At 55.1% G+C, this 11,397-nt stretch overlaps 2 protein-coding genes across 2 annotated transcripts in view; both read right to left on the bottom strand.

Moving 5' to 3' along the window:
• LOC146431873 (E3 ubiquitin-protein ligase PHF7-like) overlaps nucleotides 1-2,344 on the bottom strand; it is a 3,206-nt gene extending 862 nt beyond the window's left edge. The window contains exons 1-8 of the mRNA XM_085073197.1: nucleotides 2,079-2,344; nucleotides 1,656-1,747; nucleotides 1,469-1,570; nucleotides 1,065-1,189; nucleotides 826-988; nucleotides 633-739; nucleotides 336-449; nucleotides 66-184 (exon numbers count right to left, since the gene is read on the bottom strand). Coding sequence (XP_084929323.1) covers nucleotides 66-184; nucleotides 336-449; nucleotides 633-739; nucleotides 826-988; nucleotides 1,065-1,189; nucleotides 1,469-1,570; nucleotides 1,656-1,747; nucleotides 2,079-2,121 — 865 coding nt within the window. The 5' untranslated portion in view covers nucleotides 2,122-2,344. The remainder of the gene's footprint in view (nucleotides 1-65; nucleotides 185-335; nucleotides 450-632; nucleotides 740-825; nucleotides 989-1,064; nucleotides 1,190-1,468; nucleotides 1,571-1,655; nucleotides 1,748-2,078) is intronic.
• Nucleotides 2,345-4,089: 1,745 nt separating this feature from the next.
• Nucleotides 4,090-11,189, bottom strand: LOC146431872 (E3 ubiquitin-protein ligase PHF7-like). The gene is made up of 16 exons (XM_085073023.1): nucleotides 10,924-11,189; nucleotides 10,501-10,592; nucleotides 10,314-10,415; nucleotides 9,910-10,034; nucleotides 9,671-9,833; nucleotides 9,478-9,584; nucleotides 9,181-9,294; nucleotides 8,911-9,029; nucleotides 8,262-8,756; nucleotides 7,630-7,910; nucleotides 6,458-6,656; nucleotides 6,090-6,217; nucleotides 5,570-5,640; nucleotides 5,275-5,364; nucleotides 4,500-4,573; nucleotides 4,090-4,282 (listed from the first exon to the last, which is right to left on the bottom strand). Exons 1-9 carry the CDS (start codon nucleotides 10,964-10,966, stop codon nucleotides 8,308-8,310), a joined length of 1,314 nt encoding a protein of 437 aa, XP_084929149.1. The 5' UTR covers nucleotides 10,967-11,189; the 3' UTR covers nucleotides 4,090-4,282; nucleotides 4,500-4,573; nucleotides 5,275-5,364; nucleotides 5,570-5,640; nucleotides 6,090-6,217; nucleotides 6,458-6,656; nucleotides 7,630-7,910; nucleotides 8,262-8,307.
• Between the last annotated feature and the right edge of the window lie 208 nt (nucleotides 11,190-11,397).

Genomic DNA, 11,397 nt, shown 5'->3' with positions numbered 1-11,397 from the left:
GCTCTGCCAAGCCCAGCCTGGGAACAGAGCCCAGCCCAGGGGCACCCAGGTGCTTGGCCTCCTACCCGTGCCCAGGCCAGCACAGCTGTCACACTCCCAGCTGGGTGTTCTGTTTCTCAGGCCAGAGCAGCGTCTGTGGGTGCCCTCAGCAGCACAGGAGGAGCACAGGAGCAGTTCCCAGGGCCTGGGGAAGCAAAGAGGGTTCCTGACGCTGAGCACAAAGTTTCCACAGCAGTGGATAGTCTCGCCGAACTCTTCTTCTGGCTCCTTCTGCTTTCAGCCCTTATTGAGACACGTGTTCCCTGCAGAGCTGCGGGTGCAGCTTCCCAACTTACCCCTGTTCCTCTGCCTCCTCCCTGCCTCCTGGATAAAGGCACGTGCAGGCATTGCAGCGCCTGTGCCTCTCATTCAGTTCCGCAAAGGCATCATTGTCCTCCCATGTTGGCTGTCTGATGGAGAAAGGAAAAACTGATGAGCTTCTGCTGCCCCGCCTTCATGTCTCTGTCCTTCATCCAGTGCTTTTCCAAGTGGTGCGTGAAGCTGAAGCCCACGCTCATGGCACTGGGCAGGCCCAGGACTGCTGGGGCAGAGCCTGGCACGACACAGCGTGAGCCAGGCAGAAGGACACCAACCTGAAGGGGATTCGGATCCCCAGGATAAACATCTGAGGCAGAAATTCTTGAATATTTCTGCAGAGGGGGCAGTGGAAGCATAAAAGGCCAGTGCGCAAGGCCTGTCCCTGCAGAGCAAAGGGAAGCACTGTGAGCGAGGCCCTGGTGCTGCTGAGCACCTGCTGTGCCCTGGGGCTCAGGGCACGGCTCCTACCTGCATGCAGTCCCGGTGGAACCAGGTGCTTTTGCATGCTGGGCACACCATGGTGGTGTAAGTTTTTCTGTCCTCCACAGGCTCCAGGCAGATGGGGCAGTCGGTGCCCGGCTCCGGAGTCGCCTGCACGTCCTGCTCCGGGCGGTGCTCAGGGCAGTAGGAGCTGGGGGTAAAGGCATGGGCAAAGTGACAGGTGCTGGCTCCTTCCCCAGGGGTGGCCAGGAGGGGAGAGGAGGTACCTGTACTCTGGGATGTACTGGGTGACACAGCCACCCTCCTTGGCACAGGGCAGGTGGAACCATCTGTCGCAGTTCCCCTCGCAGCACATAATGGTGGCCCCGCTCCGGCCACAGACGCAGCAGTGCTAGCAAGAGCCAAGCAGCCCCATCAGCGGCAGCCTCGGCGCCTCCCCAGGCAGCCCCAGGGCTCCGGGCAGGGCGCACGATGTGGCCGCTGCTGGGCCTCACCCCACACACCCAGCCGGTGGACAAGGCTCATGTGCCAGAGCCTCCGTGGAGCTGCCGGGAGCCAGCCTTTTGTCCCACAGCCGCCTGGAAGGGACGGCCTTTCCCTCTTGGGGTGTGGCCTAGCCTCTGGCAAAGCTCGCCTGGCACAAATCTCCCTGCTCTTGTCAGGCTCTCACCTTCTGTGCCGCTCGGCTCACTACACGTTGAATATCCCGAGGGAGAAAGCCCAGGATTCCCAGACGCTCATTCTCTTGACGAGGAAGGAGCGTGGCAAAATACTGTGGAAAAGACGAGGAGCCAATGAGGAGAGAGTGGCAGGGAGTGCCGGTCCCTAAGCTGGAGGGAGCCCGCAGAGAAACTCACCAGGCAGAATACGTGGGCACAGAGCCCATGCTTCTCCCGTTTATCCCCACACAGGTCCGGGTCAGCCTCTTCCCGGCGACACAGCATGCATGCTGCAGGGGAGAGAGCCAAGGGCAGCGGGCGTGAGCACTTCTGCAGGGCTCCACTTAGCCTGCAGCGTCGGCCCCACGGGCTGCTCTGTCCCTGCCTGCCTGGCTGATGGGCAGCCCTGCAGGCCTTGGAGCACAGGGGACACTGCACTGCAGGCACACGTGTCCCGAGAGCTGCCCCCTGGCCCAGCTGGGCCCTAGCCGGGGAGGAAAGAGGCTCCCAGCCCCAGCATGGATGGGCAGCTCCTGCCTCCCCCTGCCACCGCTCTGGGCGCCACGCTGGGTGCCCCGACAGCCCCTGGGCCCAGCTGCACGAGGGCTGCTTTGCTGTCACCTGGCTCCCTGGTCTCAGGGACCTCCTTCTTTCTGTTCTCCATGGCACCTCCAAGAAGTGAGTCCCTCCTCAGGAACGCCACCGTCTCTTCCAGGTGCTCCTCCGCTTGACCTGCGGGAGAAAGAAGAGTTACGGGGAGTTGGCAGTCCAGGCCCAGAGCCTCAAGGGCACTACTCCCTGGTCAGCCCTAGTCCTGTCGCCTCCTCCTCGCGTCGTCGCCCAGCCGAGGAACGCTGCCGTCTCCTCCGGACGCTGCTACGCTGATTCTGGGAAGGGAGAGGCAGATGAGCCTGCAGCACAGGCCCAGAGCCCCGAGGTGTGGGGCCCCTCTCGTCCCCGAGCGAGCCCCGTCCCTGCCCTGCCTTCTCCTCCCGCTGTCAGGTCGCACTGACACCGGGCCTGAGCCCGGCTATCCCTTTTGTGGCCTTGGTCGCACGGGTCACAATGGCCACTATGACATCAGCATCGTGCAGCCAAAACAGGGACGACAGGCGTGGCCTCTGTCCCCCGCCACCCATTTGAGGCAGCCCCCTCGGGAACCGAGGTTCTGAGATGGGTCCGAGCCTTTGGGCAGCAGGGACCCGGGACAGGGGCTCCTGCGGCAATTGCAAGCTGCAACGCCAGGCCCCGGGGCAGCCATCGAGGGTGACACTGTGGCCGAAAGGTGCAGCTCAGGCTGTGCCACTGCAGGGCTCTGGCCCAGGAAAACCTCTGCTCCTGCCCCTGGCAACGGGCTGCCCAGAGAGCTTGTGGAGTCTCTTGCACTGGAGAGATTCAAAACTTGCTCCACCTGAACCCACAGTGTCCTTCAAAATCTGTCAGGGGCAGAGCCAGGGGAACCTGATTCGATGCCCCTGCTGATCAATGTTGGAGCAGGAGATAAAACTGGGGACCACCATAGGTGCCTCCCAACCTCAATTCTCCTGCCATCCTTTGAATAAACAATTTGACATGTGATATTAAATGGCAAATTTAGGATTAAGCTTCGGAGAAAACTGACTCTGGTGGAAACACAGAGAATTCAATGGGAGTTTTCTGAGTGCATCTGCCTGGAGAGCTGGAAATGGTCCTCGACTCAGAGGTCCAATGCAGGAGGAGGCTTTTCACACATAAAAGGCACTTTGCCACTTTGGTCCCTGTTTTCCTACTAGAACATATATTGAAATAAATCAAGGAGAGAAGCACAAGCAGTTCTTTTAGACTTTTCTCATTGGTGTCTTTGCAAACGTGCTCCTGGAAAATCCAGATCAATGACTTTCAGAACAATCAGCCCGAGTCCCTGGAAAACAGCGCAAGGCGGGAGGAGGAGGGACACCCCACAGCTGCCTGATGCTGGTGAAGCAGGAGCTCATAGATTTTCCTGTCTCCGTGAGAGACCCATCGTGGGAGGACATTGATGCCTTCACTGAATGAGAGGCCCAGCCGCTGCAATGCCCACAAGTGCCTTTATCCAGGAGGCAGGGAGGAGGCAGAGGAACAGGGCTAAGTTGGGAAGCTGCACCCGCAGCTCTGCAGGGAACGCGTGACTCGACAAGGGCTCGAAGCAGAAGAAGCCACACGAAGAGCTCGGCTGCAATATCCGATATCAAAATGTCCCCTGTTGTGGACACTTTGCCCTCAGTGCCAGGAACCGTCTTCGCTTCCCCGGGTGCCGGGAACTGCTCCTGTGCTCCTCCCGTGCTGGGCTGGGCACAGCTATGGGGCAAAGCACCCGGCTGGCCCTGGGCTGGGCTCAGTTCCCAGCGTGGGCCTGGTAGATCCCATCTGCTCCTGGAGGGCTGGGGACACTGCTCTGGCCTGGCCTGCCTCGGGCCTGGTCGCCCCTTGACCTTCCTGCTTCCCCTCACAGCCCTCACGGATGAGCCAAGAGCTCAAGGGCCCCAAGACCATCAGCCCCAGCTCAGAAACACTGCCGCACAGGTTTTGACAATGTTTTTTCCGTTTAGACAGTTGAAAGGATTTTGAAGGGAACACTGTTTGGCAAGTTCTTCAAAGAGTGAACGTGAAACGCTTCTTATCAATAAAAGCTTTATTGGTTTGCTATCACTTTCCTTTTGACATCCTTATGCTTCTTTCGGCGTTCCAGAAAATCGTGAAAATCTAACATATTACTCGGAGAAGTTTCTCAATTCACTATGTGGAGAAGTCTCTAAATTCACTGTTTCTCTTAAATACTTTCCTTACATGTAGTTAACTAGCTGTTCCTGTAACGCAGAGAGATTTAGTGGTTTATCTGACTGGACACCACAACATGATGTTATACACTCAAGTATGCTAAAGACTTTTTGTTCCCTGCAATTACAAAGTTTCAAGGCCTTCTGCAGGCCATGAATCCATTTCTCAAGCAAAATCACAGCCATCTTCCCTCCTCATGCTGAGCTTTCAGCCACAGTTACCAGGGAGCAGAGGTTACATACTTACCCTAAGCAATAATCTACGTCTGTCTTCCCAGCCCTCTTTCTCTTCACTGTGGTCTACAGATCTACAAAATAACTCTGCACAAAACAAAGAATCAATCAATAGGGTTAATCACTGCTGATTATGCTGCTGTTTGTAACACCCATGAAGAACACAGCCATAAAATCAGGAGCTCCACTCTTGACGTCCTTCCTATTCTCTTGCCCCCCACCACACTTTGGCTCCAGCAGAGCTCTTCTGTACTACAGCCTGGTGTAGTAAGGAAAATGAAAGGCAGCAGCACTTTTCCTGAACGTGCTGAAATCTACATTGCAGTGGAATAGCAGCTGTTTCATTCAAAGCACAGCACCAGCGGGCCACAGCTCCCCGCAGACTGATGCCTGCTCAGCGCTGAGATCTCCATTTTAACACGCCCCGTAAATCAGATAGGCTGGAAGGTTGCAGGGCAGCAACTGTATGAACACAGCAATACGTTTCATCATCGTTACCTAAGGAGCCTCAAGAAAGGAACATCACTTAAGCCTGTCCTAATACCACATTCTATAAAACATAACAAGCAATTCTTCAGTGGCCTGTGGAATTTTTTAGCGCTGCGTGTGTTTTCTTTTGCTGTTGTTTTCTTTGTTTCGAACTACAAAATCCACTGGATTCAGAAGAAAGTAACCCAGATTCATTAGGATGAAGAACCACATGGACATAGGAGGGGCTGATAAGAATACTCCACATTCTTAATGGTAACACCAGAAAGAGAGGGGGACATTAAAGGTGATATACCTACCTTAAAGCATCCAAAATGTCTAGGTAATTTTTCAAGTGACTATTAGTTTTTGGTAAGCACTACATGTCCTGACATCTATTGGGCAATTATCTGAAAGAAAAGAAAGCCAGGCAGCTGCTCAGCCTTCTTTCACCAGGACTTTCTCGCAGGATTCTACCCCAACTCAGACCGCCAGTAAGGGTGGCAAATCTTGACTTCAAAACATTAGTAACCGGCAGCTTTTTTTCTTCACTGAATCTCAACACAAGTTTAAACGGGAAAAAATAGAAAAGGGGGTGAAGAAGTTCTGTTGTACCTCTTAGGCGTTCATCATCTTTGGAGAAGAAGAAAACTCTAGCACTATCTGTGTGCGGTAAAGAAAGAAACCTAGACAAACAGAAAGGGATTTTAGCATCCTAAAAGGTACTGTCAAATTACCACGAACACAAGTGAAGGCTGTAGTGCTTCAGAGGAATGGTATGCATTGAAGAGCATTACTGCAGAGTAACCAAATACAGCCTTCTATTGAAAACCCCACTTCTTGAAAGAAAACTGACTGTGTCTTGGGCTTTTGGCCAAACTCAAAACTGGCTTTGGTCAAACCTAAGTGACCCAGTTCATTTCTTGTGCTCAACTTCCCTCTTTCTACATTCAACTACACATCAAATGGGCCTCTGGGCTTTTTCACGGTGTGCAGCACAAATGGTTCTCCAAGACGACTTCCACTGCTCCGAGGTGGGCAACGTCAGTTTCCCGTTTCCTGAGTGCTGCCATTAGTACTCCCATAGCATGCACCTACTACAACCAAGTAGACAACAAATACAAATGGAACTTGCATTGCTCGGTCCTTTTCCATTTCTGACGTCTCAGGCTCATCATCCCGCTCAGAACTGCTGTCTTGGAAACGTGACTCCTCTTGCCACGTGACTTTTACGGGTTTTACTTCTTCCAAGTATGTAAGGCTCTGCAAAAGAGCACCATAGAAGAAAAAAAGCCAAAAAGCAGATTATTCCTCTACTTGCCAGCACAAATTCCTATTTTCAAGTGAAACACTTTAAAGTGGAGGAGACATGATTTAAGAAGACCAGAATCTTCTCCTCCCAGAGTTTCTGAGCTCCTGTATTGTCCACTTTGTGCTAGGGATCTCTTACGTATTCTTAAACCGTCTCATCGTTGCATTCAGAAGACACTTCTGAATACATACCTTCTGAATTCAGCAGAACCGGGGGGGCATCTTACTGGTTTTATGTCGTCGCACTTGGGTTTTTCATGTCTCGGGTAACTTCACACGGTTTCTTTCCTCTCCTACATTTCTGTGACTTGATTTAATATTGTCTCATCTTCATTTCATAGGGTCTCATTTTAGGTTAGGACACTCCAATGATCATGTGTCATTCAGTTTCCTTTTTCAAAAGGTACAAGAACAGAATTCAGTAAGTTGTTCAGAAGGTTCTTGAATCTTGGGGTCAACCCCAGCATGTTGCTCATCACACTACCTTAACACCCACTGTCTTGAAAATCTGGTTGGGTTCTGTGAAACCTGATTTGACTGGTGTGTCACCTTTTTCCCTCTTTGAGAAATGTAGGGGATGACAAGAAGCTTTCTCACCACTCTGCAAAAAAGCCAATGCCTCCTCAAAGCACACCTTTCCCAATTCCTGGCATGCAAGCATGAGTTACTTCTCATTAATCTACCGCAACCTTGGCAAGTAGAAATGAAGATCAAAATGCCTCTGCCTGATTGTTATGATCCAATTATTAAGGTTCTTTGGAAATACCTCTGCCCGAATTAAGGTACAAACGAGACCATATGCCAATCAATAGTATAGGCTTTATTTGATAGAAAATATGAGAGAGAGAGAGAAGAAAAGAGAGAAAAAGAGAAGTAAGAAAAGAAGTGGGGGGGACAGAAAGAGGGAAAGAGAAAATATCACTATCCGTAGATCCCAACGGTGTTGCGTTGATCCTCTTCTGCCGGTCTTCTTGGTGGTGGTGGTCCCCCCAAAAGCACAGAATGCCATGGGTTAATGTACACTCAGGCCAGGGGCAATGTCCAGGCATGTCCCCCCAGGGGAGGGGCAGTCTCTTGCAGCAGACTCTGCTTGCATCACCTGCACTCCTGTGGTGCCAGGCCTAGCACTCTGGGGGGTCTGTGATGGATTGTGACTCCCCCTCAGCTGCCTCTCATGTGAAAGTCCCATGGATGTAGCCAGTGAGGCTGGGAGTTCCACAGCTGAGCCAGTTTGTGTCACTGATTACGGACTTTTGCCTCTGAAAATCCCCTGGACTGTGACCTTCTTTGCACCATATTGCTCTACAGTGCATGCCACAAGCTCTTCCTTAGAAACGGCGCTGTTGGACGGGTTCTGCCGTTACCTTCTTTGGTGCCCGCCTCCTGCATGCCTCCCAAGAAGGAAAACTTGAAAGCACTCAACTCCTGAGCTACATCGTTCCCAGGCACAGGTCCCAAATGGTCAGCTGCAGACGGGACAGAGTCCTCCGCATCCTCTTTGTCCCAGGGTGTTTCCTCCCTTTTTTCTGGTTTCTCCTTTGACGATCCAAACAAGTCTTTTAAATCAGCAGCAATATCATAATAGATTTCTTCAGATACTTGAGGCAGTGTCTCGCTCTGTTCCTCCGTCTTCCTTTTGGCTTTACTGAAATCAGATTGTTCAAGGATAGCATCATAGCACATGTCCTTTTCAAAGAAAGCTTCCCTAAGAGCCACCTTGCTCTTCATATCTCCCTAAATGTATCCAAGCACATTAAGGCGTGGTTTGATTTCAAGGGTAAGCAGTAGGGAAACATGAGAGCTTTGAGTCTCAAGGCAGCAACAAGTGTCCTTTTTAAGCAGCCACATCCTCAAGTGACTTTTCACTTACTACATGGTAACAAAGAAATCAAGGCATTTAGCACAGGTTCCTTTCCTGGCAATAGAAATGTCAAGAGCTAATGTGGTTTTCTCACAGGCCTGCAAATCTCAAAGTCCCTGAATCGACCTTTCTCACCTTCTGTTATGGCAGAGGACAGACGGACTACAAAGAAAAAATTACACTACATGCTGCTTCTAGTGGTCCCAGCTGGGACCTGACGTTGCCGGTGGGAGCGGTTTGTCCTGGGGGAGGTCTGGGATGCTGAGTCCCTGCGCCTGGGCCTGCCAGCACTCGGTGCTGGCCCCTGGCTCCTGTCACGACGACTGCTAGACGGGCCACGTGGATTTGGGGCCTGGCGTTGCCGTCGAGAGCGGCTGCGCCTGGGGGACGTCCCTGATGCTCTTTCCCTGCGCCTTGGCCTCTGAGCTCTTGATTCCGTTCTCTGGCTCCTGTCACGGCGACTCCTCGACCGCACAGGTGGATTTGAGGCCTGGCGTTGCTGGCGAGAGCGGCTGCGCCTGGGGGACGTCCCTGATGCCGTCTCTCTGCGCCTGGGCCTCTGAGCTCTTGGTCCTCTCCGGACTGGTCTGGTCACGCTGGGCCCATTGAGCTCCGGCTCATCCGTGGGGGCTGTGAGGGGAAGCAGGAAGGTCAAAGACCACCCAGGCCCAAGGCAGGCCAGGCCAGAGCAGTGCCCCAAGCCCTCCAGGAGCAGACAGGCTCTGCCAAGCCCAGCCTGGGAACAGAGCCCAGCCCAGGGGCACCCAGGTGCTTGGACTCCTACCCGTGCCCAGGCCAGCACAGCTGTCACACTCCCAGCTGGGTGTTCTGTTTCTCAAGCCAGAGCAGTGTCTGTGGGTGCCCTCAGCAGCACAGGAGGAGCACAGGAGCAGTTCCCAGGGCCTGGGGAAGCAAAGACCGTTCCTGACGCTGAGCACAAAGTTTCCACAGCAGTGGATAGTCTCGCCGAACTCTTCTTCTGGCTCCTTCTGCTTTCAGCCCTTATTGAGACACGTGTTCCCTGCAGAGCTGCGGGTGCAGCTTCCCAACTTACCCCTGTTCCTCTGCCTCCTCCCTGCCTCCTGGATAAAGGCACGTGCAGGCATTGCAGCGCCTGTGCCTCTCATTCAGTTCCGCAAAGGCATCATTGTCCTCCCATGTTGGCTGTCTGATGGAGAAAGGAAAAACTGATGAGCTTCTGCTGCCCCGCCTTCATGTCTCTGTCCTTCATCCAGTGCTTTTCCAAGTGGTGCGTGAAGCTGAAGCCCACGCTCATGGCACTGGGCAGGCCCAGGACTGCTGGGGCAGAGCCTGGCACGACACAGCGTGAGCCAGGCAGAAGGACACCAACCTGAAGGGGATTCGGATCCCCAGGATAAACATCTGAGGCAGAAATTCTTGAATATTTCTGCAGAGGGGGCAGTGGAAGCATAAAAGGCCAGTGCGCAAGGCCTGTCCCTGCAGAGCAAAGGGAAGCACTGTGAGCGAGGCCCTGGTGCTGCTGAGCACCTGCTGTGCCCTGGGGCTCAGGGCACGGCTCCTACCTGCATGCAGTCCCGGTGGAACCAGGTCCTTTTGCATGCTGGGCACACCATGGTGGTGTAGGTTTTTCTGTCCTCCACAGGCTCCATGCAGATGGGGCAGTCGGTGCCCGGCTCCGGAGTCGCCTGCACGTCCTGCTCCGGGCGGTGCTCAGGGCAGTAGGAGCTGGGGGTAAAGGCATGGGCAAAGTGACAGGTGCTGGCTCCTTCCCCAGGGGTGGCCAGGAGATGAGAGGAGGTACCTGTACTCTGGGATGTACTGGGTGACACAGCCACCCTCCTTGGCACAGGGCAGGTGGAACCATCTGTCGCAGTTCCCCTCGCAGCACATAATGGTGGCCCCGCTCCGGCCACAGACGCAGCAGTGCTAGCAAGAGCCAAGCAGCCCCATCAGCGGCAGCCTCGGCGCCTCCCCAGGCAGCCCCAGGGCTCCGGGCAGGGCGCACGATGTGGCCGCTGCTGGGCCTCACCCCACGCACCCAGCCGGTGGACAAGGCTCATGTGCCAGAGCCTCCGTGGAGCTGCCGGGAGCCAGCCTTTTGTCCCACAGCCGCCTGGAAGGGACGGCCTTTCCCTCTTGGGGTGTGGCCTAGCCTCTGGCAAAGCTCGCCTGGCACAAATCTCCCTGCTCTTGTCAGGCTCTCACCTTCTGTGCCGCTCGGCTCACTACACGTTGAATATCCCGAGGGAGAAAGCCCAGGATTCCCAGACGCTCATTCTCTTGACGAGGAAGGAGCGTGGCAAAATACTGTGGAAAAGACGAGGAGCCAATGAGGAGAGAGTGGCAGGGAGTGCCGGTCCCTAAGCTGGAGGGAGCCCGCAGAGAAACTCACCAGGCAGAATACGTGGGCACAGAGCCCATGCTTCTCCCGTTTATCCCCACACAGGTCCGGGTCAGCCTCTTCCCGGCGACACAGCATGCATGCTGCAGGGGAGAGAGCCAAGGGCAGCGGGCGTGAGCACTTCTGCAGGGCTCCACTTAGCCTGCAGCGTCGGCCCCACGGGCTGCTCTGTCCCTGCCTGCCTGGCTGATGGGCAGCCCTGCAGGCCTTGGAGCACAGGGGACACTGCACTGCAGGCACACGTGTCCCGAGAGCTGCCCCCTGGCCCAGCTGGGCCCTAGCCGGGGAGGAAAGAGGCTCCCAGCCCCAGCATGGATGGGCAGCTCCTGCCTCCCCCTGCCACCGCTCTGGGCGCCACGCTGGGTGCCCCGACAGCCCCTGGGCCCAGCTGCACGAGGGCTGCTTTGCTGTCACCTGGCTCCCTGGTCTCAGGGACCTCCTTCTTTCTGTTCTCCATGGCACCTCCAAGAAGTGAGTCCCTCCTCAGGAACGCCACCGTCTCTTCCAGGTGCTCCTCCGCTTGACCTGCGGGAGAAAGAAGAGTTACGGGGAGTTGGCAGTCCAGGCCCAGAGCCTCAAGGGCACTACTCCCTGGTCAGCCCTAGTCCTGTCGCCTCCTCCTCGCGTCGTCGCCCAGCCGAGGAACGCTGCCGTCTCCTCCGGACGCTGCTACGCTGATTCTGGGAAGGGAGAGGCAGATGAGCCTGCAGCACAGGCCCAGAGCCCCGAGGTGTGGGGCCCCTCTCGTCCCCGAGCGAGCCCCGTCCCTGCCCTGCCTTCTCCTCCCGCTGTCAGGTCGCACTGACACCGGGCCTGAGCCCGGCTATCCCTTTTGTGGCCTTGGTCGCACGGGTCACAATGGCCACTATGACATCAGCATCGTGCAGC

The sequence above is a fragment of the Lichenostomus cassidix genome, chromosome 12, assembly GCF_008360975.1.
Source record: "Lichenostomus cassidix isolate B80296 chromosome 12, HeHo_3.0, whole genome shotgun sequence".
NCBI lineage: Eukaryota > Metazoa > Chordata > Aves > Passeriformes > Meliphagidae > Lichenostomus > Lichenostomus cassidix.
This window is presented reverse-complemented; position numbering and strand designations above follow the sequence as displayed.